This window comes from Cebus imitator, unplaced genomic scaffold, assembly GCF_001604975.1.
Source record: "Cebus imitator isolate Cc_AM_T3 unplaced genomic scaffold, Cebus_imitator-1.0 Scaffold92, whole genome shotgun sequence".
NCBI lineage: Eukaryota > Metazoa > Chordata > Mammalia > Primates > Cebidae > Cebus > Cebus imitator.
This window is the reverse complement of record NW_016107407.1, coordinates 5,533,248-5,560,236: the sequence shown is the minus strand read 5'-3', so window position 1 is coordinate 5,560,236 and position 26,989 is coordinate 5,533,248. Positions and strand designations below refer to the sequence as shown.

Sequence of the window (26,989 nt, the reverse complement as noted above, 5' to 3'; positions counted from 1 at the left end):
CAGAAAGGGAGTTTGTGCTTCCTCCAGCCCACCCAGCTTCTGAATAGTCCAGGCCCCTGACTGCATTGCCACAAAAAGACCTCAGAAAATGTGTGTGCATACATCAAGACTGCAAGCCAGATTCAAATGTATCAAGTCTCTGTTATGGGGAACAGTGAGAAGCAAATGGAAGTAGATAGTTTTCCAAGTGGGGACTGTTAGCACCGCAGCCAACGCAGGACTGAGAATATTTTATTCTCGTTATACTTTGCTAGACGTTGTCTTCTAGAGGGATTTCTTTGGGTTTTTATTTGGAATTCTAATAAAGAATACCTTGACTACAAATTTGGCCTTGAGATAACATTTAATGAGGAGTCAAGATTTTAGTTTCTGGTAGAAAACTAGACACTGAGCTTTCTCCTATAAAATTGACATTCTTTGGCCCACCTTTTAACACTCTCCAAGGGTACCTTCTAGTGGCTTAATAAAATCACCACTGTGATGCTGTACTACATGTTTATGGAAATCAAGTTTATTTTATTAAGAGACATTATGCTTTATATAGGGAGTTAGATGATACACGTAATTTAAGATAACAAAGGTCCTCATTTTGTCCCAGAACTGGATTTTCTTGCTGATTCAGCTTTGGAACCTGTGCCTGTTAAATAAAGAAGGAAGGCAGAGGGCATTTTAACGTCGCCTGGTGGCTAGGTCCCTCTGAAGTCGATGGGAGGGCTGTCTTCAGAGATGCTGCTGCCCCATTATGGTATTAATGGTATTATTTTCTTTGGCCATTAGTGTGCGCTGCTCAGATCTCTGCAAAATGCTAATAGCTGTAGCTCTCTGGGGTTCTCTAAGTAATGGGACTGTGAAAATTCATGTGCAGCCTCCAAATCAAGTTACTCCAGGACCCCTGTGGCAAGTGTATTTCCCCTAACACTCCCCTACCTCTCTTACGTGTCAGGAGCTTCTCAGAAAAGGAACTGATTCTAAGGACAGAAGCAAAGAGGAGGGGTGGGGTTTGCTTTCTGGAAAGATCCTGCCTGGCTATGAAAACATCTTCCTGGGTTGTGGCCACATCCGAGCTGGGGACTGCAGCTGAGCTGGAGTCACTGATGGGTGCCAAGTCTGTGAGAGGCAGGCAAGAGAACCTGTTTTCAGAGATCTGGCCAATAGTATAGATCAAGAACTAGAGACTGGCTGCTGGCAAGATGATTCCATAGCAGGAAGCTGCTCAAGGTGACCTTGAGATTTGGCATCCTACTGTCTATCCTTTCATTAAGTCTCTTGCTCAGAGGTAGAAGCCAGCTTCCCTGCTAGTTCCTAATCAGGTCTATCAAAGGCCTTGTGATATGTCCCCACCTCCTGGGATAAGGCCTTGCTCATGGAAGCCTCTTAAAGAAATGTCCTTGATAGCCCAGAAATGTCTGCAAGTTTTTACTCAGCTGGAGGATCACAGGCCTGGTAAGAAGCCGGGAGAGAAGATGGGCCCTTCCCTCTTCCTTTCAAGGTGGGAGCTAACCTCAGGACCATCCAGCAGCTAGGGGACAGGTAAAGGCAGGTAAATCAGGCCTATCTGCAAGATAGCCTCCTTTTCCCCAAGTTTTTCACCAAGAGTTTCTGAGGTCCTGAATTTTCAGGCTCAGGTCCATCAACCTCCTGAAATAATTCCGGCCAGGTTTCATAGGAACCTTAGCCTGCTGGTAGACAGGCCTGGAGTTGGGGCTGCTGTTCTGGGCTTTTATTCTTGGCTTTCCTTGGCTTCCCCGGACTTAGTCAAAATGGATTATAACGCCTTTAACTTTTTGTGTAGCATTCTATGTGATTCCCTCGGATCTACCTTCCAGTTCAGTAAACTTCTCCTCAGCTACGTTGAAACTGTTCTTTTACAGGTGCATGGTGTTTTTAACTTCAGTGACTACCTTTCTTATTTCTATAATTTCAGATTCTTTTTTAAACCTGTTTTTCAAATGTAATCTTTCCTAATGATTTCTATATCCTACTTTATATTTTTTAAATGCTTGTGTTATAGTCTCTTCCAACTTGTTCATATCATCTTCAGATTTTGTTTCACCCACAGTGTTTCAGTTATGTGTGTGCTTATGTGTGTAAGTGTCCATGTGTGAGTTTCTGTCTGAAATATGGTAGAAACTCATCTTCAGGGTAGGAGGGCTTTCTCTGGAGACCGTATACTGTGGGCTGTGACACTTCTGCCCTGCTTCTGTGCAGCACCCACTGGACATGAAACATTCTCCAGTTGAACTATTTTTTCCTGAGTCAGGCATTCCCAGTCCACATGTGCAGTATAATTTTGGAGCCCACTCCTGCATGTGAAATGAAAAGTTGGATTTTAATTTTATTCACAGTAGGCATTTTGTTTCCCTTCCTAGAGCTTTGGGCCACCCAGAAAGCTTCCTTAATGCCCAACAGGCTATTGGGTGAAGTTTTCTGGACCCCTTCTCACAGATCAGCAGCCCTCTAAGAGTTCTGGCATTAGGCTGAGATCCCTCTCTAACTCCTCACCTTAAGTGGACTTGAGGCCACGTTTCTTCTCTGTGCATGGGAATTAAATGCCTAGCTTTTAGCCTGCTGGGATGCTAGCTTCAAATTTTGATTTGAGTTCACTTTTTGCTTCTGGTATATGTGCATTTCCTTCCTTTCTTTTGATTTTAACTTGCAATAAAACAGCAATAAGCTGGACATGGCGGCTCACCTGCAATTACAGCACTTTGGGAGCCCAAAGGGAGAGGATTGCTTGTGGCCAGGAGTTTGAGACCGGTCTGGGCAACATAGAGACATCCCATCTTATCTCTACCAAAAAAAAAAAAATCAATTCACCTGGTGCGGTGGTATGCACCTGTAGTCCCAGCTACTGGGGAGGCTGAGACGGGAGGATCACTTGAGCCCGGGAGCTCCAGGCTGCAGTGAGCTATGACTGCCACTGCAGTCCAGCGTGGGTAACAGAGTGAGACATTATCTCAACAAGAGCAACCTTCAGACAAAATTCTATTTCATCCAACATGTCTCCGTGTTTGGGGCAGTTGGAATGGCTGAGTCGGCTCAATCCACCGCGCTGCCAGAAATCAAGCCCACACACACTGTAGCTCTGGGAGTCGAATTTGCCCTTCTGGGTATCCGGTCATTGACTAGGATTCTGCTCTGAGCCAGCTAGTAGCCTGCAGCTACAGCATGCTGCCCACTGCCTTCGAGCAACACTGACTGCGTCTGGGCCCTCTGAGGTCTGATCACACTTGTGACTCTGTCTGTGTCAACCAAATCATGATGACTTTCCCTTCCTCTGCATGGCCAGATAAGCGCCTTCTGCAGATGAGCCACTGAGGGAACAGGGAGGAAAGGGAGCACCTTCAGTTTCTCTTTAGAAAGCTTGGATGGAATTTCGCCATTTAGAACCTCATAACTTTTGATGGGGTGGGGAATCACAAATTCCTTTGGGATCTGAGAAAAAAATAATGCATCCTTCCCTGAGCACAAAAGCACACGCACGGAAACTTCCATATGGAGTTCAGAAAGTTATGAACCCCCAAATCCCATTTTAAGAACTTCTGTTTGGAGGCCGGCAGTTCTTTTTTGAATTGGAAATCTTAGTTTGCTAGCTTTATCAAATCACCTCTAGTGGGCTGGGTGCGGTGGCTTACCCCTGTAATCCCAACAATTTGGGAGGCCAAGGTGGGAGGATAGCTTGGGGCCAGGAGTTCAAGACGAGCCTGGGCAACATAACAGGACATCTGTCTCCACATAAACATTTAAAAATTAGCCAGGTGTGGTGGTGTGTGCCTGGAGTCCCAGCTACTCGGGAGGCTGAGGTGGGAGGATCGCTTGAGCTCGTGAGTTTGACTATGATGGTGCTACTACACTCCAGCCTGGGCAACAGAGCAAGACCCTGTCTCTAAAAACAAAAGCAAAACAAAAAAATGACAAGTCACCCCTAGTGAAAAACTGTGTTAAAGTGAGACTGACATACTAACCATCTTTCTGTATCTCACTCTTTTTCTGGCGTCTTGAATTACAACAGTGGCACCGAGAAGAATATACATAATTAGTGACAATTTCCTAATCAATATCTTTCTTCCTCCAAGCGCTTTTTATTAAGTAATATAAAATCACCAGAGCATAATTTCCTCCTTTTCAGCTCAAGCTTATGTCATTTCTAGGGCAGAAGAAGCCTTATGAAACAAGACAGAACTGAGGTGACATGGCAGAAATGAAGTTGGATGCTCCTAGATTCCATTTCTGGGTTTGGGACCTGGCTTTGCTACTCATTTTCTAGTGACTTTGGAAAATTCCCAGTCTTCCCAGGCTTCCTCTTTCCTTATCTGTAAAGTGAGGAAGTTGGACTAGATCAGAGGCTGGCCGATCCAGCCTGCAGCCCGGGTTTGTAAATGAAGTTTTTTTGGAACGCAGCCATCCTCATTCATTGCTGCGTTATCTATGGCTGCTTTCTGCTGCCATTGCCAGAACTGAGGCGTTATGACAGAGACCAATGGCCTGTAAAGCCCCAAACAGTTACTGTTGAGGCCGTGTGTGGTGGCTCACGCCTAGAGTCCCAGCACTTTGGGAGGCTGATGCAGGTAGGCCACCTGTGGTTAGGAGTTTGAGACCAGCCTGGCCAACATGGCAAAACCCTGTCTCTACTAATAATACAAAAATTAGCTGGGCATGGTGGCACACACCTGCAGTCCCAAATACTTGGGGAGGCTGAGGCAGGAGAATCAATTGAACCCAGGAGGTGGAGGTTGCAGTGAGCTGAGATCATGCCACTGCACTCCAGCCTGGGCAACAGAGCAAGACTCCATCTCAAAAAAAAAAAAAGACTTTTTTAAAAAAATTTTTTTTTTTTTAGTCCTTTATAGAAAAGTTTGCCCACTCTTGGCCTATAAGAGCTCTCTATCCCTTTCTACCTGTTGATGGTCTGTGATTCTCAGAGGCAGAGGGAATGTTACCCAACACAATTTAAGGGCAGACATGGAGTCAAAATACTGGTAGATGAGCCAAGACAAAGCCCTTCTACTGTTTTGTTAAAGCAGCTCCCTCAGTAACTGCTGCTTAGGGAGGTCTATTAAAGAGTCAAGTGGAATTACTTAAAACAATCAATCTTCCTTTGTGCTCAAACTTGTTTCATAATCCAGACAGTCACAGATTCAGAATGGTTCTTTCTGCCTAGTGTATCTAAACAGTGGGGTTTTAAAAAAATTTGTCTGTTACTATACATTAATAAACACGATTAAGTTTAGGGAATAACTGACAGGAGAGCACATGAAATCCTTTTTACCCAACTCAAATTCTGTTTTGAAATGAATTCCAGCATAAGCCAATCACCAAAGCCAGTGAGCCCTTCTGATGTGGACGGCACGTGTAGTGTTCACCTGAGCATGAACTTTCTGGGCTGAACATTCCACAGACTGATGTCTTTTTATGATCCAGGTTGCCGAACCATGCTTTTCAAACATGATGAGCTGAGAAATCAACGCACCATAAGGGCACAGCTACAGTGGCCGCTGTCCCAGGGGCTAGGGTTTCCCAGAAAGTCAGCGTCCAGCAATCTCATTAGATTGGAATGGATCTTGTTTTTTTTTCAGCTGCCTTTCCTATTTTTCGTCACTTAATTCATCCAAGTAGGGGTTATTTGGAGCTAAGTAGCTAGCAAGGGGTTTTAGTCCCTAAAATTAGCCTATTTCAAATAGCAAAACTTCTACCTTAAGTGCTGGGAAAATAAACTAGAGACTAGTCTTACAGATGCTCAAAATTTCAGGTCCAGAAGAACAGGAAAATCCTCCTACTATGGATATAAATTTACTCTCTCCATCTATGTCAACCATCTCACCACCATTTCTCTTTTCTCTTCCAACAGCATCTCTGCCTACTGTCCCCTTAGTGCTTTGGTGCAGTGGAAATCATACATTATAGCATTGAGCCTTTTCCTAACGGAGCCGAAGTGCTTTTCAAACAGCTTGGAAGAATCTCTCCCTTCTGCCATTTTGTTTTAATGGGAGGTAGCAAATGGAACAAACAGTCCCAAATGAATGACTGTCCCGAATGAGATGGCAGGGAATGTAGTGTATGAATTCCTCTCCACTTCCTCACAATCAAAGGGGGTTTGGATCCCAACCCAAGGCCACTGGGGTTCCCTGGCATCAGGACTAGAGTCAAGGTTATAAACCCGCAATTCCCAGAGGTGCCCACACTCCAGTGGGGCAGGGTGATCAGAACAGAAAGTCAAGTGACTCCTGAGTAGCTTGGAGGGCGCCGGTACCTTCCCTGAGCCTTGAGTGTTAAACTGCGCCCAGACTCACAATTTTGGCAACCTGGGAGATTTCTGGGTTCACAGTTGTTGCTCTTGCTTCATAACGTACCTCTGCTCCTTCATGGCTGCCACAAGATATTTGACATTTTTTTTTAAAAATATTTTGAGACAGGCTTATCCAGGCTGGAGTGCAGGGGTATGATCATAGCTCACCACAGCCTCAAACTCCTGGGCTCAGGTGATCTTCCCAGGTTGCCGGGACTACCAGAACATGCCACCATGTCTGGCTGACTTTTGTTTTAAACTTTTTGTAGAATGGGGTCTCACCCATGTTGCCCAGGCTGGTCTCAAACTCCTGGCCTTGGGTGATTCTCCAGCCTCAGCTTGCCAAGGTGCTGGGAGTATAGGTGGGAGCCAGTGCACCTGGCCAACATTTTTACTGTTTTTTTTTTTTTTTTTTTTTTTTTTTCCTGGAAGAGTCCATGCACTATTTTATCCATCTCTCACAGCATTTTTCTGCCTTTCTCCAGGAGCCTCTGCTGTAATTCCTTTCTCAAGAAATCACAACTTATGGCCTTTCTCTCTTCTAGGAGGACCCTTGCCCCTGAAAACTGCTTACACCGATTCTTGTTTTCATGGGTCATGGGTCCATTTTCTGCTCTCTGCCCACTGTCCCATCTCACCCCTCATTCTAGCTAAAAAGAATTCTGGATCTCTCTTGCCATGGTGTGGAGGGAGGGCAAAAACAACAAGAGGAATAGTCTAGAAGAAGAGCTGTTACCCACAGCTTGTTTTGTTTTTGTTTTTTTGGTGGGGGGCAGAGAAAAGGCAGGTAGCTAGAATGTGGCTCAGAGAAAGTTCTTGCAGTCAGCATCACAGTCCATTGCTTCTCAACCCTTGAGTTTCTTTCTTTTTCCCAGGAAATAAATGTTTGCATTGCTTCGTTTAGGACTGAAATATCGGTCTTGCTCAAAGCCCTGCTATGAAGTTCTTAGTTCCAGTGTTTATCTCTGTGCAAATCTCTGTTCTATATTTTGCTTCACTGTTGATGTTTTCTTATTCAACTTCCTGGTCTAAGCTCTGTAGAATTCACCTTTAGCCTGATCCAGTTGTAATACTTTCTAAATTAAGTGCTGGCAGTTCCTAAAATACAAACACCAAATTTACAAATGTCCCTTACACAAAGATGGCTGCCCCTTTTTACTTCTGGGTGGTATCACCAGAACGGTTAGAAGAAATTCTTTCTTTTCTGTGAACTTTTGGCAGCAAGAGGAGAGTTTCTCACAGCCAGCGTTTTGAGAGAAGAATAATTTCCCAGAGAAACCATGGCACGTGGTGGTCTATCTCCCAGACTAGCCCACCAAAAAAAAAACAAAAACAAAATACAAATTTAATATACAATATAGCCAAAAAAAGTGTGGAAAAAAATACAGTGGATAAAGATGTTTTTGCCGATGTGTAGGATTTCATTTTCATGAAATTGCACAGCCACATTTATTACAATGTTTCTCTGGGAAAATGTTTGCTCCAGCTTCCAAAATTGATTTACTAATAAACTCTTGGAAGAAAAATCCAGTCTAAATTTAGAACTTCCTAGATTAGCTCTAGTTTTCAGCACATATTTTTCCTTTTGTTTGCACAAGTCATCTGGAGACGGCTTTACTGGAGTTGTGTCTGCAGGTGAGCCGAAGCCGTGAGGCCGACACCTGTCGGGGGTAAGCCACCCAAGTGTGCCGTGTTGAAGACAGGGCCTCCGTGTAGCTCACAAAAGGAGGCTTGGTTTCAACTTGGGCTGAATTTTCTCCATTACTGTAAATGCTGTCATCACTCTGCCTGTGTAGGAAGAACATTAGCTCAATTTCGTAAGCAAATTCTCCCTTTATACCTTCTCAGTCAGCCAATATGTTGCCAATGTGAGTCTTCCCTAAATTTTGCAGACTCAAACTCCAAATTGGTACATCCAGGAGTGATTCTCTACAGTGAGAAGGAATTAATGAAACCTGGATTTACCAAGAAAAATTCCTACTGCAGCCAGGTTGATCCTACGAGGATGTGGATTTGGAGCCTTTATTCTGGTACGTTCCCCGAAAGAACAGAGCTGTTTCTGGTGTCAAACCTCAACTGAAAAGCCTTCCTTGTGTAGGTTGTTCTCAGGACACAAGCCTGGTTTCTGGGCCAGCTGCTCTAGGGCTACCTGCTCCCTATGCCAAATCACTGCCATAGTCAAGGTGGACCTTCCACGGGCACTGTAGCTCTTTTGTTCAGGAGGCTTGTAAGTGGCATTTTATTTAAGCAATAATGACTGCTAGAGAGGGCATTTCCTAATACTTAATGGCCAACTGGAGGGATTGTGGGCCTGAGGCAATGCATATAATGTGCTATTAAACTCTGAAATTTAAAAATGTAAAGAAAAAATAATTACCTTCTTATGCATGTTACCATGGATTCCAAGTTTTGTTTATAGCTTTAGTCTTTTCCTAAAGGTTAAAGTCCAGTTTAGCAACCAATAGGAAATAAGCACTTCAGTCTCAATTTCCACTCACTTTATAATGCTTGACATTACCTAGTTAGTGTATGTTTCTTCAAGAAGGTACACATCAGCCCTGAAATAGGATATGTAACATGTGATGTGGGATTGCCATGATGAGTATTCATATTTTGTTGAAGAGTTTGCAATCAGTATTTAAAATCAGCTAACCTTGTAGATAATCACATTCTGTTCCCCTAGAGTGGCAGTAACTTTCATACCATTCTTTTTCCCCCAAAGAATGATTTATTTTTCAGCCCTCAAATTGCATGCACATATTTTATGCATTAGTGCCAGAAACACTTTTTTCAGTTGGATCTATTATTACAGTGCATAACTCAGAGATTAGCATTTTAGCATGAAGGAGAAAATAGCCAGAAAAGCATCTAATACTCCAGAATTTACACGGTAACTGTTTGTTCCATACTTTTAAAAATCTTCAAATACGTTTTCTTTTCCAACTCTTACAGAAAGGTAAGACTTGATCGAATCAATTTTATAACACTCCAGAGGTGCTAGCCCAAATTGATATAACTAACTCCTTACTGTTGAGTCCAGGGACGAAGCAACTCTTAGGGAAATGTAGAAACTTAATTACATCCATAACTTCACACTTCGTCTCATAAATACTTTTTTTCTACCATTAGATTTATCTGCTTTTATTTTTATTTTATCACAATAAACATATTATAATATGCCTTTATGAAATACATCATACAGAAACACCATTCCTTTATCCATTCATTCATTCATTACCTATTAAGTATTTTTTTGGCCACGAATGTAATCCCAGCACTTTGAGAGGCCGAGGAGGGCAGAACACTTGAGGTCAGGAGTTCAAGACCAGCCTGGCCAACATAGTGAAACGCTGTCTGTACTAAAAATGCAAAAATTAACCAAGAATGGTGGTGGGCACCTGTAATTCCATCTACTGGGGAGGCTGAGGCAGGCGAATCACTTGATTCCAGGAGGTGAAAGTTGCAGTGAACGGAGATGGCGTCATTGCACTCCAGCCTAGGTGACAGAGCAAGACGCCATCTCAAATTAAAATAAAAAATATATATAATATATATTTAAGTGTACTGAGCTCTGCTGTGACTCAGGTCCTAGTAGCATGCAGCAAATAAAGAAGCAAACTCCCCATCTTTGAAGAAGTCTATCTGCCAAGAAGTCAGGTATGAAACATCAACCACAATACTTTCTTGGAGGTGCTACACTGAAGGTGTGACAAGACACATTGGGAGCACAAAGAAAGGTGACAACATGTCTCCTAGGAATTCAGGAAAACGTCTCAAGGGAGGTAACATTTACTTTGAATGGGAACTGTAACGCACTATTCACAATTATAAAGTTATTATTATTTTGTTTTGTTAATGATCTTCTATTGGAATACAAAAATGGAGACATTCCTAACAAAACTACAGCTCAGTTGGGAGTCAAATACGAAAATCTGACAGTAGTGATAACAGCGGTGACAAAGTCCATTTAACATACCTCCCATCCAGATCTCCCTCCTCCAAATTTTTATATCTATAAACAGTGCTAAATGTACATAAAGTAGTGTGTCTGTGACATGTCATGTTGACATAGTGACAGTGAGGACACTAAGAGTCTGCTAAAAGGAGGCAGTCACCTCCCGCTGCGTTGATTTCCACATTGACACGCAGTGCTGTGCACGCTACATTTCCTGTCTTTATAGAAGTACATGAGGAGAATCTCGATAACTTTCTTTGTATTATTTTTATCTGCAGACATCCAAATCGTGCTCAATGCCAGTGTGATTTATCTAGGTCCATAGAATCACACCGCACAAGCTAAAAGCTTAAGCTCTGAGTAGGAGGGAAATAAAGGCATCAGAAGGGAATTCTCTAGGAAAGGCTGCCTAGACCCCATGGGTCTGAGCAAGACCTTCTGGGCTGTAATGAACATATATTCACAGAGATAGGCTAGCATGGACAAAAGCAGCCACATAGTACCCAGCAAGTCCTTGGGGGTTAGAGAAAGCAGATTAGTGTCCCTGGAACAGAAGGTCTGGCTTGCTGGGAAGTAAGGAGAACTTAGATTAAAAAGATAAGGGCAGGAAGAGAGCAGATGGCAAATGGTCCATGGTTAGCAGAGGAGTGTGGTGGGATTGGTGAATTACTACTCCGCAAGGCATCACCTCTGCATTCCTGCCCCAGGTGCGCCTCAGCCCACAGCACTTACTAAGTTGGGCTGAAGTGTTCTGGTTAAACATCAGTCCCTCCACTCTCCCTGCACAACTCTGATCTCCTGCGAGGATGGAGGTGCTGCATCCTAGCACCTACTCCAAGCGTGGTAGGGTGCCTGTCAGTGAATGCTGGTTGAGACTGAGGCAGCATTCATTGATTCAGCCAAAGGTAATGGAGGGTCAGTCCTGTACCAGCCCTGTCCAAGAAGCTAAGGAAACAGTGGTGAAAAAGATCAAGTCCTGATCATATGGAGCTTACACGAGGTAGGCGCTAGGGAGCCATTCTAGATTCTTACGCAGAGTGTGCATGAAGGAACTGAGGAAGGTTCCTTTGATCTGAGTATAGGGCGCAGCCTGAAGTTCCAGTCAGACACGCCAGCCTGTGGCTGCTGCCTTCCTCCAGTGTGAACATATAAGGAGCTGCATCAGGGCTGACAAGAGGGAGAAGCCCAAGGCACGGACCATCAGATGGCTAATCAGAGCTGAAAATGACAAGCTTGCCAAGACTGGGAAAGATTACTTTTAAACATTTAAACAGTAGGATTTTCAAGGGAAAAGTCCAGGAGAAAGTATAAATGTTTTTGCAGGGAAGAGGAAAAGTACTACAAGTCCTGTGACATCAAAAGGCATATTGACGAGGCAGACACAAGGACTGGATGCAATAAGCCCCATAGACCAACTCCCCTGGCATAGGCTAAATCGATTGTGAAGGCAGTCTCAGGGAGCAGATGACCTACCCTGACTGAGAAAGCACACAGGCCCAGAAGACGAGAGCTCTGACTCCGGCTCTGACAGAACTTGGACTCGATCACTCAACCTCACTGCTTGGTTCCTCCACCTCTGCAGGCCATGTCCACCCACCTGCTCCTGGCCTCTGCAGCCTTCCAGAATTACAGCAGGAAAGTGACTCCCACCTTTAAAAGCTGAGGGGAATCAGAGAATGTTCTTCCAGTCCTTTTATCCAGACTAACCAGAGGCTGCTAGAGCCGACAGGATCATCTAAAGCATGAAGGACAGAGTTTGGGAATGGAAGGAAAATGGGGAGGAAAAGAGAGAAAAGCAACCAGCCCTACTTGAGGTGTGGCCTACCTGGGACCATGCCATGTGTAATGCATACAATGAATTAGCCACATGCCTCTTCCAGTAAAAGATCTGGGAAGTCTGATCCAAAGAGGAAAAGCTAATTCATGTGCCTCAGAAGTCTTATAGGAAAAGGGGGGGAAGTTCTCTTTACCCAAGTCAAGAAAACAGATATAGATGCCCAACTTCCATTGCATTACTTGTCAGGAGAATTTGTGCAAACTTGTTGAAGAGGCTTCCTGAACTACTTTCTCAAATCAGTAATTTTGGTCATGGAAGAACTCAGAGGAACCACCTTGTTATTTTCTCAAAGGTCTCCAAGGTGGAACTTTCTCACTGATGAGTCAAGCCCTGAACTCAAAGTGGCAAGGAAGAAAACACGTATTACTGATTTGTCCAGACACTCTGATGTAAGTTCCCATGTGAGCACACATATGGCAGCTGGGGACATACTGATTCCCTTTTCTGATCTTCCCTGAACTCTGCAAAAGCCCCAAAGATTTTAAGGAACTTCTATTAGGTGAATAGGAAGTCATAATTCAAGAAGAGATTCATAGAGTTTGATTTTAAAAATCATGGTTTTAAGTTTCTGTAGTTAACCTCAGCATATATCTGAATTATTAAATATCCACCATGTCAGTGTGGTTCAGTTTCAAGAACTGATTGGACCAAAAACCCAGCCATGCGTGCAAAGAAGCTACAAGACCTTGGGATCCTAGAAATGATTATATGAATCCACAAATTTTTGTAACGTTTCTGACCATGTGTCAAAACTCTGAGGAATGTTTGCATCTACTTAGCTATGTGAAAGTGCATTATCTTTCATAAAATGGCTAAAATCCAAACTGAGAGCTGAAATCAGGGTTGAAAATCTGGCATCTGAAGTGAAATTGCATTTAGGAATTCTCAAAAAGAGTTCACCTTGCTACGTATATGTATATTTGGTCCACATCAGTTGACCACCAGTAAGAGGCTCAGAATTCTACAGTACGGTATGAATAAAATTGACTGTTTTTAGAATAGTTTTTTCTTGGCCTCACCAGCCTGTGCATTACACATCATTTCATATGGTGATAACCCAGGTTTCATGGGCTGTGGCAGGTAAGGTCCCAGGGAAACAGTTTATTAAGGAGTGCTTTGGGGATCAATACCTGTGAAGGGAGAAGGACAAGTGGGATGACACAGAGGGGGACGTTAAGTGGCGATGCAGTTTTCAGCAAAAACATCAGCCAGTCTACGTGGAGTTCTCAATCTGGGGTTCAGAGTTGTCTCAAGTTAGAGCAAGAAGGTCGGGTCTTTCCGCTTTCGTGTTGATCATTCAACAGAAGTCATTCCTGGCAGGAGGTGTGCTCTTCAGATCATGCAGGCTGTATTCTCTAGGTGAGGCAAGGCTCACAGGCTAACAGCTGAGGGCCATCTTCTGACAGCATTCCCAGCATCTTGGAAATAAGACCTTCATTCCTGAACAAGAATCTTGCTGAGTAGGAGTCATGATAGTGCATCAAAGCTTCTACAACAAACACCCCCTTGCAGTTCTTGTATCCTCTCGTAGGCTCTGGGAAAGTTTCCCTCAAGATACTAGTGAGCCTCTGTTCCTAGTGAGAACTTTATTTATTTATTTTTTTGAGACAGAGTCTGTCTCTGTCACCCCAGCTGGAGTGCAGTGGTGTGATGTCAGATCACTGCAACCTCCGCCTCCCAGGTTCAGGCAATTCTCCTGCCTCAGCCTCCCAAGTAGCTGGGATTACAGGCATGTGCCACTACACCTGGCTATTTTTTTGTATTTTTAGTAGAGACGGGGTTTTACTGTGTTAGCCAGGATGGTCTCAATCTCCTGACCTGATGATCTGCCCACCTCAGCCTCCCAAAGTGCTGGAATTACAGGTGTGAGCCACTGCACCCAGCCCTCCCTAGTGGGAACTTATAAGAGGAAGATTAGTGGGACAAATTATAATCCTGTTGCTAGAGCTGGTTTGAGGGTGACATTAATGCTTATCTTCTCTCTCCTCTGTTATCCATTGAAGATTTCCCTCACTCTCAAGAGGTACCTCTTCTGATCTCAGTGGATTTCCCGGTGTTAAGAGCAGTTGCTTATCCCTGAGAGGTCTGAACTTCCTGGTCATTATGTCCTTCATAAGCTATAGTCTATTTACTTTAAAAATTGGAGAAGGAAGTACCAAGAGGTGCCTAAGTAAATCACTGAGGTTATCTGTGTATTCTTCCCTTCCTTGTATGTTACAGTAACCTTCCTTCTTCCTGATGACCTTGATCAGATTCAATTATCCTTTCCAAGATGGCAACTCCCCTTTCTTGCCTGTGGTCTGTCCCCTTGGTGCAAGGAGTGCCCATGGATCAGCCACAGTTATGAGTCAATGGACTGTTGCTGTGTCCCCTGTCAGAAGCATTGCCCCTTAATAAATGAGTACCTCAAAACCCACAAAGCCCAGTGTCTTGAGATTCTCCAAGTAGGTCACTAGGAGTGATGGTTGGCAGAGACACTCCCGTTTCCGCTCCTTGGTTCCTGGACTTATGTATTGTACCCATGTGAACGCAGTACCATATAATACTCTTTGATTTAAAATGTATCCTGTCTCCTGGAGAATGGTGCTTCATCCTGACAAGGCATCACTTAGGGGCTGGCATAATGGCTAAGCCCCAGCGGGTCAGTCTATACCATTGCTTCATGTGGCTTGAAGCCTCTGGGTATCATAGCATGTGATAGAGCCAGCGGAGTTCATGGGCATGTGCCCATTCCAACAACTCCTTTGCTGAAAAGTGGCTTCTTGCCCTGATGTGAGATTATATGGATCCCATGAAAGTGGATTTTACACTACAGATGCCCTTGGATAGTGGTGCTGGCGAGCGTGCTAAGGGCAGGAAATGTGAACGCAAGCCCCGCATATGCGCCCGTTCAGGTTAAGATGAATTGCTGCTGCTTCCAGGGTGGAAGACGTCCGATGTACTGAATTTGCCAGAGTGTCCTTGAGGGATGTGTTGGTGTCCTTGGGGGAGAGGCTCTACTGGGACCCTAGTATCACTCTCTGCTGCTAGAATGATAGACATTTGGCAGTAGTGGGGGCTGGAAACGCTTCGGTAAGTGGGAGCCGATACGAGTGGGCTCGTGCACAGCTTCCATACCTGCCACCGTCGCTGTTCTATTCATGTGCTGTCGTGCCGGCACTGGAGTGGGTGATGACAGAGGCTGCTGTCAACTGGGTAATCTTTTGTCTACCTGAGTTTAGTGCCTCTCTTGTGGGAGGTTTACATGCGATACAAAGACCTTCAGCACTCCTGTAGTCCATGCACATGGAGACTCCGGACCTCCTTGTGGTCAGTCTGTCTCCTCCTAGGCCCCTGCCCAGTCAGGCCATTTGGTACTGCCCACAAGTCTGTACATATCACAACCCCAGGCCACTTCTCTTTCAAAACAAGGTGTATGACCAGGGACACCACCGTCCACTGTCTTTTAAGGCCACCCTTAAATGGGGCTGTAGTGCAGTTCCCATTCATTTTCAGCTTGCACTGATGTACAGAGCTGGCCCATCCATGAAGCAAGCTTGAGCTCCTTCCTCTTCAATCAGCTCATCATAAGGGTCTTGCATATGGCCATGGGTGTAAGCTCAGAGGGAAGTGCTGCTACGGTCATAACGGACGGCTATTGTGCAGCTTGACTGTGCCCTCTGGTCCTGCCCTGGTTTAATCCCAGATGTACCAGTCCAGTCTAACAACGGATTATTCCAGGGCCTATCTGGTGATATGACACAGCGGTCTGCCAGAACCCAGCTCCCGATGGGCTGCCTCGGCCACACGGTCACTTTCCATCCCATGGTCAGATAGTGCGTCTCTATGAGGTCCCCGCAGCATGGCAGCACTGCTGTTGTTCATAGTTGTAGAATTCTCTGCTGTGGGCGGCATAATCTTGTTCCAGGCTTGTTAGTGATTAAACAAATTCAATAAATCACCTCCAAATGAAGACAGTAAAGTTTTTACGCTTTTATTTTTCAAAACCACAATTTTCTCATCATTTTTAAAAAGCTGAATCACATAGTAAGAATATTCAGTGTGACTTTGGGACTTTTAGATATGATTTTTTTTTTAAAAAAAGGTCCATTCACACTAATCTTTGCTTATTTATACCCCTCAAATCTACAAATAGAGCAGGATGAAATGAACAAATAAAAACACTTAGGAGGAAGTTAAAAATATGGCTTGGAAAAATAACACAGGGCCAAGTTAAAGCTAGCAGACTAAAGCACAAGCCAGAGGTCCCAGCCAGTTGCGGCTGTGCACTGCAAACGCCATTCTGGGTTCCACTGTGATTGCTGCCAAGACACCATGACTCAGCACTCTCCCTGAGACCCGTCACATCCAATGCAAGGAGACAGGTCACCCCATCACCCATTTCATGCACACACCGGGATGCAGATGCGCTGGGTGAAGACAGGGCTGAGCTTTCTGCATTTGGAAAACTGCCTGAGGTGGTGGAGGGCGGGGGAGTTGCATGTGAAGATAGCCTAGACAGTGTAACTCCATTTGGTTTAAAAAAATGTCAAAATGACTTGAACTTAGCCTGGGTCCTCCAGACAGCAGATCCTGAGACAAAGGCTTGAGTGCAAACATTTATTGGGATATGTGATCTTGTCTCTTGCTCCTACTTGGATATCTCACTCTAAGTAGGAGTAAGAGACAAGAATGAAGGACAGGATGGAAACCAACACAAGCATGAGTTATGAAGTCGGCCACAGCTCCCGGCGAATGGTTCCTGGCTCTTTCTGGGCTGCCTAAGGGGTTGCATGAAAGATTTTTCAGGGCTGTCCATCTGGGGGAAGAAAGGAAAACATTTATCCATTAGCACTTAGACTCCATTGCTCACTCCTGGGTTGGGCAATGCATGGGCCACCTATGGCTCAGAGCAGCTCCAAGGCAGACTCTGGAAGCTCCAGCAGAGGTGTGAGGCGAAGGCATGAGGCAAGACCCCAGCAGGAAGCTGCTCAGAACCTGCAGCCATGGCTGGAATGAGGGACAAAGGACAACCAAAGGCATTGGGGTCGTACCCAAGAGGTACCTGATGCACAGTCCAGGGTTAAAATTGGTTGTTGCCTTAAAAGCATCTTCTTAGAATCTGTTCATCTTTAGCAAATTGGTGATCCCTAGGTAGTGGCCCCTGTAAGGGTTAAGTAATGTCTGCACGGTACTTGTTTCAGTACCACTCCATCCATGTTCAGAGCCAACATTTGCAAAGTATGTTCTTTGCTTCCTGCGTCAAAATATGAAGCTTGCACAAATGTGCCGTAGATTATATCTGAAAACAGATTTACTCTGTACATTTAGTCTAGCACACGCTGCCCAAGTTAATGTCCTATACAGAAAACAAAGAGGTAAACGAATAAAACCGTTCATTTTACACACATGGGTAAGAAACCGTATCTCCGCTCATTTTCAGAGCATCTTTGAATTTCCAGAAGCAGCTTTCTTTTAGGCTGAGCGGTTTAAATACAGTTTGAAAATAATGTGAATTTTCACACTATGTTCTCATATATTGCCCTTGAAAATTTTTCTTCTCTGAAAATATAGTGTTGATTCTTTTATGGCCAAATTAAGCTACAACAAATAAGGTACTATTCTATTTACTTTTTCTTATAGTCTTTATTGTTTAAAATAATATGGTCCTCTGGAGGCCAAGACAGGACAATTTTTAAGCCCAGCCTGGGCAATATTTTAAGCCCAGTCTGGGAAACATAGCAAGACCCCTATCTCTACAAAATAAAAAATTAGCCAGGCGTGGTGCTGTGCACCTCTAGTCCCAGGTAATAAGGAGGCTGAAGAAGGAGAATCACTTGAGCCCAAGAGTTCAAGGCTGCACTGAGCTATGACTGCACAGCTGCACTCCAGCCTGGGCAACAGAGCCAGACTCTGTCTCAAAAAAAAAATGCTTCTCTGGCTCATAAACCTGTTGCTGAGAAGCTTGCCACTGGCTACTAAGCCAATCCTTGGAAAACTGATTGTAAGCAGTGTTTTGGATCTTGCTACACAGCTGCTCAACTCTTCTATTTGAGAATGAAGTGTAATGAAATTACAGCTTAAACTTATTGAAAGGAAGAGCTCAGTAATACCAGTAAAGACTTGGAATCTTTCTAGCTGGAAAAGCAACAAATGGCCAAGGCGCAGAAGGCTTCACTCAAGCTCAGAGGCAGCAAGCTGAGAAAATCCAGTCCCTCGGGCCATCGGCCACTGTGATCCCTCTCCATTAATACACCAGGGTTAATTAGTTAAATTAACCTATTAGAGGTTGGATATTTAATTTTTAATTAACCAATTATTAGCAATTTAAATAAAATTTATATCTACCATGAGAATTCTACATGCCTCTAAGAGTTTTTAAAGTCTTATCAAGTCTGTAAGTTAGATACTATTATCCCTATGTACAAATAAAGTACCTGGGCACAGAGATGCCAAGGAAGTACTCCAAAGTCATGCAGCTAAGAAGTGCCAGGATTTAAACTCAGGTGACACTGTAGAGCACCCCCAATGCCTCCTTCACCCACATCCTCAATGCTCTCTATTTTTTTTTTTTTTTTTGAGACAGAGTCTGGCTCTGCTGCCTAGGCTAGAGTACACTGGTGCAACTTGGCTCACTGCAGCCTCTACCTCCTGGTTCAAGTGATTCTCCCACCTCAGCCTCCCAAGTAGCTGGGACTATAGAGGCCTGCTACTACACCTGGCTAATTTTTGTATTTTTAGAAGAGATGGGTTTCACCATGTTGGCCAGGCTGGTCTTGAACTCCTGACCTCAGCTGATCTGCCCACTTCAGCCTCCCTCGATGCTCAGTTTGTCAAAACCAACCATTTATCACATGGCCTAACAAAGAAATCAAGGGGAAGGAGCTGACCTTCATTATGGCAAATTAATCTTGTGCAGATCCCCTGATTCCAGGTCCTTCTGCCTCACAGAGCCTAGGAGGAGTTGGGGGAAACGGTGGTGCAAAGTTAACATTGAGTTTCATCGCTGTCCTCCAGCTGCAAATGTTACTAGATGCTTCTTCAACAAACTATCTGAAAACAGTGCACACGAGTGCGTTACAGGCTCTGTGAAATCCTGCAGTTAAGAAACTTGTTTGCCGGAGGATCTCTTTTTGAGGAACACTGACTTGACACCCATTTGGAAGAAGGCAGTTTTGTAATCACCAAGGTGCAGAATATCACAAAATAATACATTCGAAACTATAGCCCCTTGGTACCAGGCAGTTCCACTGGTACTCAGAATGGAGCTATTGCAGTTTGCCCTGGCATCCCAAACAGAAGGTGTATGTATGGGTTTCTAACGTAAGAGGAGTCTGACTATTCATTGGGGGGCATGACGGGCCAGGCACAAGTGCTGGCTGTGGCGTTTCCATCCATGAAGAGAATGGCCAGTTTCTGCCTTACGAAGCTTGCAGTCCATTGGGGAGGTGAACTTTGCCTGGTCGTATATGCGATGAGTATTACAGAAGAGAAGAGGAAAGAGCTACAGGATCCCGTAACCAGAGGACCTGATCTTGCCCAGGCACCAGGGAAGTGACATTTCACCTGAGGCCTGTGGAATGAGCGGAAGGGGAATGGGTTGGGGGTCCGCCATGCAGGGAGACCAGTGTGGGCAATGGGCTTTTCTCCTGGTAGGTGTCTACTCACTCTTCCAGCCTGCACCTGGCACCCTCCCTCCCTCCCCGGGAGCTGGGCTGAGGGCTGCCCTACTGCTATCTGTGGTACTTGTCACGCAGAGCCCTGGCAAGCTGTTTGCCTGTACGCAGGACCCTTCACCTCATGAAGAGCATCTCAAGGACTAGGAGTCTCGTTTCTTGTATCCCTGGTCCACTGTCTTATCTCCAGCACACATGGGGCACCCATCAAAATGTTAGTGAAAGGAAAGGAGGAAGGGAGGGAGGGAGGAAAAGACGGAACAAAGTAATGAACGAATCCCTAGCTGCAGGCACAGGTTAATTCTCCACGTCTTCTTTTCTGTCATAGAGAAAAGGAGCACAGTTAGACTCAGTGTTCACAGGACCCTGCCTTCACCACCCATTAATTTATTCTCTAAACATTTGCGGAAGATGCCAGAGACAGATGCAGCGTTTTCAAGAAGTTTATGATCTAGGGGTGGAAGCGCAACAGATCTGCAATTCTTTCATCTTTTTGCCCACATAAAGCAGCCGAGGCACGATGAATTTTGATGTCAACTGTCCAGGCAGGACTTTGTCCCAGCCCAGGGACCCGGACGAGGCCAAGGACGGAGATGAATCCCCCTCTCCACTGTAGTTGCAACATACTCTTCTGCCCATTCCCTTGATGCCCCCGCAAGGGGCGGGACGAGCCTGAAATCCATCTGCCCCAGGAGAAGGGCCTCCAGGCCAGCGCGGCTTGCCCTTCTGCAGACACCCGCGCATCTGTGCGTCCCGGGCGCGGCGGGCCCAGCGCCCACTCCGCCCTCCCCCTCCCCCTCCCCCGCACCACGTCACCCGGGTCACGTGAGTGACCAGGCCCCACACCCCAACCCCCCGCACCCGCGCCAGACTCAGCTGCTCTCCCCGGGAGCTGGGGAGCCGGGGGCGGGCAGCCGCGTCTGCTCGGGCCTCTCCTCGCCCCCTGCCCTGCAGCCCGAGGAGGGCGTTAAGGAAGGGCTCCGGAGAAATTAGAACCAGTGTTCTAAATTAAGGGGAGCAGATGTCCCTGTTTTGCTCGCGAGGCCTGGGTGGCCTGCTGTTCAGACAGAAATCGTTGAGGCGCTGACCTTCCGGGGCCGCTGTCAATCTCCGCGTGCAGATGGCCAGCCCGGAGCCTCGCCGCTCCCCGCATTGGAAATGCGGCAGCCGGGGGTGCGGCAGCTTGAGAGAAACGTCTGCGCGGGGCGGGGGCGGAGGGGCGGCCGGGGAGGCAGAGGGCAGGAGAAAAAGGCCGGCCCGCGCACAATGGAGTCCCTGCGGCGGCCCCTTCGAGGACAATGCGGTCCCCCGGGACCCGCGGTGGGTCGCGCCAGGCCAGTCCGAGCTCCAGCTGCCTCTTCAGAACAAGGCAGTGCAAATGTGCCCACTTGATTCTAAATCCTCTTAGGCGCTGTCCATGTGAGCAAGGAAAGGAGTGGCCCTACGATCCTTTACAATCGGAGGCCGGGGGAGGCCTGGGAGCCCCGAAGCTCCGGAAAATGTCTCACTATACATGCAAATGGGTCATTTGCTTGGAGAGACGCATCTGGCGACACCGGCAGAAAGGCCCTCTGCCCGGTAGACTGTGAACAAAACCCAGCCGGCAGCGTGCAGTAAATACCCCTCTCTGGCCCTTCTGGGCCACCCAGAGTCCTGAAAAATTTTCAGGGTGTTTCCCCTGGAAGAGACGTCCCATGAAATGTTCAGAAAAGCCAGCTGAGTTGTGCAAAGTCATTAGTCACCCAGGTATTTACACTGTTTTTCCTATTTCCTTTCTCTCTTGGCCTCTGTGGTCAGTGGTATAAAATTCCTAGGAACTCCCACCTAAACACTAGCTTCCTGTTTATTCTCAGCGGCTTTAATGTTTCACAGTTAAAAGCAGTTGACCAAGACTCTGAAACAATGAGGAGAGGTTCGCAGGTGAATCGAAAAAGTTTTTAAATTAAAAATGATATCTATTGGTCAGGTCAAAGGTCCAGGTTCATTTTTAATGCTTCTGTCAGAATCACAGAGGGGAAAAGGTAAAATGAAAATGTAACTTAATGCCTAAGATCTTGGTTCAGTTTCATTTGGCCCCTGTGTCTACATGAACCTATAAAATCCGATACATTGAAGTATGAATGTTTTCATTTCTAGCAGTGGAAGGCCTTTTTTTCAAAGCGGCATGACATTCTTTGGTTAGAGAAGGTTAAAGTTCATGCATTAGCACAATCTGTGTGCTCCTGCGTGTGCCTTACACCTCGCTATGCCTGTTCTGCCTTAAGTTCCTGCTGCAAAACCTTGCATTTACAGAGCCATCTGAATGGCAGCCTCCCTGGCCTGGAAAAGAAACCTCCAAGTTATCTCATTGAGCCCTTTTCTGATACAGAATTCCCTGTATGGCTCCCAGTGCATAACTATTCTCTGATAGGATCCCTCTAGTAATGAGACCCTTCCTACCTCGAATTTTAAAAATTTATTTATTTTTATTTAATTAGTGTTTTGTTGTTTTTTTTTTTTTTTTGACGGGGTTTTGTTTTTTTTTTTTTTTTTTTTTTTTTTTGAGACGGGGTTTTGCTCTTGTTGCCCAGGCTGGAGTGCAATGGCGCCATCTCGGCTCACTGCAAACTTCACCTCCCAGGTGCAAGGGATTCTCTTTCCTCAGCCTCCTGAGTAGCTGGGATTACAGGCATGCACCACCATGCCTGGCTAATTTTGTATTTTTAGTAGAGCTGGGGTTTCTCCGTTTTGATCAGGCTGGTCTTGAACTCCTGACCTCAGGTGATCTGTCTGCCTTGGCCTCCCAAAGTGCTGGGATTACAGGCATGAGACACTGCGCACCGGCCTATTTTTTTAAAAATTAATCAATTTATTTTTTAGAGACAAGGATCCACTCTGTCACCCAGGCTGGAGAGCAGTAGAACCATCATAGCTCACTGCAGTGTCTAACTCCTGGGCTCAAGTGGATCCTGCACCACAGCCTCCTAAGCAGCTGGGACTACAGGCACACGCCACCATACCTGACTAATTTTTAAAATTTTTTGCAGAGTTGGCTTCTTGCTATGTTGTCCAGGCTGGTTTTGTTTTGTTTTGTTTTGAGATGGTGTCTCACTCTGTCACCCAGGCTGGAGTGCAGTGGCGAGATCTCAGCTCACTGCAAGCTCTGTCTCTCAGGTTCCTGCCTCAGCCTCCCAAGTAGCTGGGATGACAGGCATGCGCCACCATGCCTGGCTAATTTTTGTATTTTTGGTAGAAACGGGGTTTCACCACTTTGGCCAGGCTGGTCTCAAACTGATCTACCTGCTTAGGCCTCTCAAAGTGCTGAGACTACAGGCGTGAACTGCTGCACCTGGCCCCAGGCTAGTTTTGAACTCCTGGCCTCCAGTGATTCTCCTGCCTTGGCCTCCCAAAGTGCTGGGATTACAGGTGGTAGCCACCATGCCTGGCTGACAATCTATACATAAAACCAAAATATGCCTCCACTTATGGAGTCATGCAGAACAAATCTAATTTCTTTTGCACATGTTACCCTACAAATATTTTGGAGATAGCTCTGCTGTCCCCACAGTCTTCTCCCTGCTTGACATCCTCAGATCCTGCAGCAATTTCTCTCATGGGTCCGAGTCTCTCACATCACCCTGAGTTATCTTGGGATGCTCTAGTTGGTGTAGATCCTTTTCAAACTAAAGACAGAAATTCAATTCATGCTGAAACTCAGCTTCTCAGGCAGCATGGGGGAACATGGGCTAAAACCAAAAGGAGGAAGCAGTTGGACCATGTTCGAGTTACTCAGACAAAACTACATTTCAGTTTTTCATTTTAGTTCTTTTCTCCTCTAGGTCTGTTATGCCAGACTCAGTTATGAAGCCTAGGAAAGCAGAAAAAAGCCCTACTGTGTGCTAGTTCATGTACTTGCATTTTAACCTCACGGAGACCCTCTGAATGGTTTCCCTTTTTACATAGCTAGTAGGTGGGAGGGCTCATGCGTCTGACCTGCAACTTATTCTTTACATGATACAAAGCTGCTGCTGCAGACATTTCCAGCTAAAACTAAGATCCTGAATTTATTTTTCAGCATATTCCATGGCATACAGCTTTTATTCAAGGCCAGCTTGTATATATCATATTTATACAGCGACAAGAACTTTTGAAATCCAAGTTAAGAACTTTAAGGAGAAAAAAAAGTTCTTTTTGGAAGCAAATGAAACAGAAATTCCAAGTTAAAGCCAAAAGTCATCCTGAACATGCTTTTATTCCAATGGCATTACTTAACAGCAAAGTGTTGTATTACCCTTGAATTTCCTGCCTAGGCTAAGGGTAGGCCAGGCTGTTGATGCTGTTTCGATTGCTCCATGTATCCCAGCTATATCACAAGCAATGCCATCACCCTTTACTTGTGCCTGATCTCCAACTTGTCAGTTAGTCAAGAAGGAGGAAAGAATCTGTTTCCCATGCACACACTGTAATTTTTTTTTTTCCAGTGTTGCTAAGCCTGCCAGAACAAAAGTAAAACCACAAAACAAGATTTAGATCGGTGTCTTGATCAGCCTGCTGCTATTTTACAGTTTTAGGAGGGTTGGACATCAAACACTTGAAACTGTCATCTACACATTCCTTCTCAGAATAAAGAAGCATTGGCACGTACCCCTGCTAAATTATTCTCTACCCCCAAATGTTGGAAACTTTCTCTCCAGGAAAATGCTCTACAGAAGGCACATTGAATTAATGGAGTTAGTTCTGAGAAAGGTTCTTACTAAGATGAACTGTCATAAGCTGACTTCCGGCCAGGTGGACTCGAAGCCTTAGCAGGAATGTTGCTTAGACATTTAGCTTTTTCTAATTTGTTTGCTATTATAAACAGTGCTTGAGAAACCTAAAGTACCCCCTGCCCCCTACAAATTACTATCACATTGATCTGTTTATCTTCTGTATAATTACTTATCCCAAAAGAATGTTTCATTGCTTGCATGCTTGTTTCTGGTCTACTTTCTTTCTCTGGATCATCGCCTGGGCATGACACAAGTTACCTCTTCTATCTTGCTTATTACCATGTAGTAAGAACTCAGGAAATACTTTTGAATGAGTGTATCTTTCATGCACATGTATTTTACTGTTGTACAATTATCTTCTTAAGATAAATCTTTTGAGTAGTCAAATTCATAGACACAGAAAGTAGGATGGTAGTTGCCAGGGGCTAGGGTTGGGGGAAATGGGAAATTAGTGTTTGATTATTTACTTTTATTTTATTACAATTATTACTTTTGAGAGAGGGTCTCACTCTGTTGTCTAGGATGGAATACAATGGTGTGATCATGGTTCACTGTAGCCCCAAACTCCTGGACTCAAGCAATCCTCCTGCCTCAGCCTCCAAGTAGCTGGGTGGGACTGCAGATGCACACCACCACACTGGCTAATTTTTTAAAAATTATTTTTTGTAGAGACAGGGTCTCACTATGTTGCCCAGGCTTGTCTCAAACTGCTGTCCTAAAGGACCCCCTGCCTTGGCCTCCCAAAGTGCTGGAATGACAGGCATGAACTACTGCACCTGGCTGAGAGTTAGTGTTTAATAGGTGCAAAGTTCCAGTTGGGGAAGATAAAAAAGTTCTGGAGATCGGCCGGGCGCGGTGGCTCAAGCCTGTAATCCCAGCACTTTGGGAGGCCGAGGCGGGTGGATCACGAGGTCAAGAGATCGAGACCATCCTGGTCAACATGGTGAAACCCCATCTCTACTAAAAAAAAAAATACAAAAAATTAGCTGGGCATGGTGGCACGTGCCTGTAATCCCAGCTACTCAGGAGGCTGAGGCAGGAGAATTGCGTGAACCCAGGAGGCGGAGGTTGCGGTGAGCCGAGATCGCGCCATTGCACTCCAGCCTGGGTAACATGAGTGAAACTCCGTCTCAAAAAAAAAAAAAAAAAAAAAAAAAAAAAAGTTCTGGAGATGGATGGTGGTGATGATTTCACAACAGTGTGAAACTACTCAATGCCACTGAGCTGCACACTTACAAATGGTTACAATTTTAGTTGCCTCACGTCTTGAACAAATTGAAGCTGTGTTAACTTTAAAAAATATATATGTGTCTGAAATACAATTGTATATGTGTATATAGATATGTAAAATATTATTTTATAAAGAGGAAACCAGAACAAAAATATTTTACATTTACCTGTAAAATGGTTAAATGGTAAATTTTATAGTATATATGTTTTACTAAGATAAAAATAAACAAATTTGTTGAATTAGCATTCTTGGGCTAAGGGTAAGGGTGCATATTTTAAGCTGTGGTATATATTTCCACACTGCCCTTCAGAACAGTGATGCCAATTTGCATAACAACTCAACAGGGCATAAGAATTCCCATTTCAGCAGTGGGTTTTCTCAGTCTCTTTATTCTTTGTATTTAATAGGCAAAGACAAAGACACACACACACACACACACACACACACACACACTTTTTTATTATTTTATTTGTGAATATTAATATAGTTCAAACTTAAGGTTGAATATCTCTCTCTCTTTTTTTTTTTTTTGAGACCGAGTTTTGCACTGTCGCCCAGGCTGGAGTGCAGTGACACAATCTCGGCTCACTGCAACCTCCACCTCCCAGGTTGAAGTGATTCTCCTGCGTCAGCCTACCAAGTAGCTGGGATTACAGGCGCCTGCCACCGTGCCTGGCTAATTTTTTGTGTTTTTAGTAGAGATGGGGTTTCACCATGTTGGCCAGGCTGGTCTCAAATGCCTGACCTTGTGATCTACCTGCCTTGGCCTCCCAAAGTGCTGGGATTACAGGCATGAGACACCGTGCCAGGCTGGCATTTCTTCTTTTATAAGCAGCCTGCATGTATCTTTTCCCATTTTTATTGGGCTCTTTAATTATGTTTATTGATTTGTAGGAGCTCAGTGTATGGTAAAGATGTTAATTCGGTCCATCATAACATTTGCAAATAATTTTTCCTCAGTTCCTCATTTCTGTTTAAATGTATTTGTGATTTTTGCCATAGGAAATTTATTATTTTTATTTTTTTATTTTTTTATTTTTATTTTTCCCCCCATTTATTTATTTTATTGCATTTTAGGTTTTGGGGTACATGTGAAGAACATGCAAAATTGTTGCATAGGTACACACGTGGCTGTGTGATTTGCTGCCTTCCTCCCCATCACTTACATCTGGCATTTCTCCCCTTGCTGTCTCTCCCCAGCTCCCCACCCCCCACCGTCCCTCCCCTATTTCCCCCAACTGACCCCAGTGTGTAGTGCTCCCCTCCCTGTGTCCATG

General features: G+C 44.9%; 1 protein-coding gene across 1 annotated transcript in view; it reads right to left on the bottom strand.

Annotated features, from left to right (window-relative positions):
* Positions 1-16,729: 16,729 nt before the first annotated feature.
* LOC119472265 overlaps positions 16,730-26,989 on the bottom strand; it is a 24,266-nt gene continuing 14,006 nt past the window's right edge. Inside the window, exons 3-4 of the mRNA XM_037740979.1 lie at positions 20,822-21,174; positions 16,730-17,314 (exon numbers count right to left, since the gene is read on the bottom strand). Of these exons, the coding sequence (XP_037596907.1) occupies positions 17,173-17,314; positions 20,822-21,174 (495 nt within the window). The 3' untranslated portion in view covers positions 16,730-17,172. The remainder of the gene's footprint in view (positions 17,315-20,821; positions 21,175-26,989) is intronic.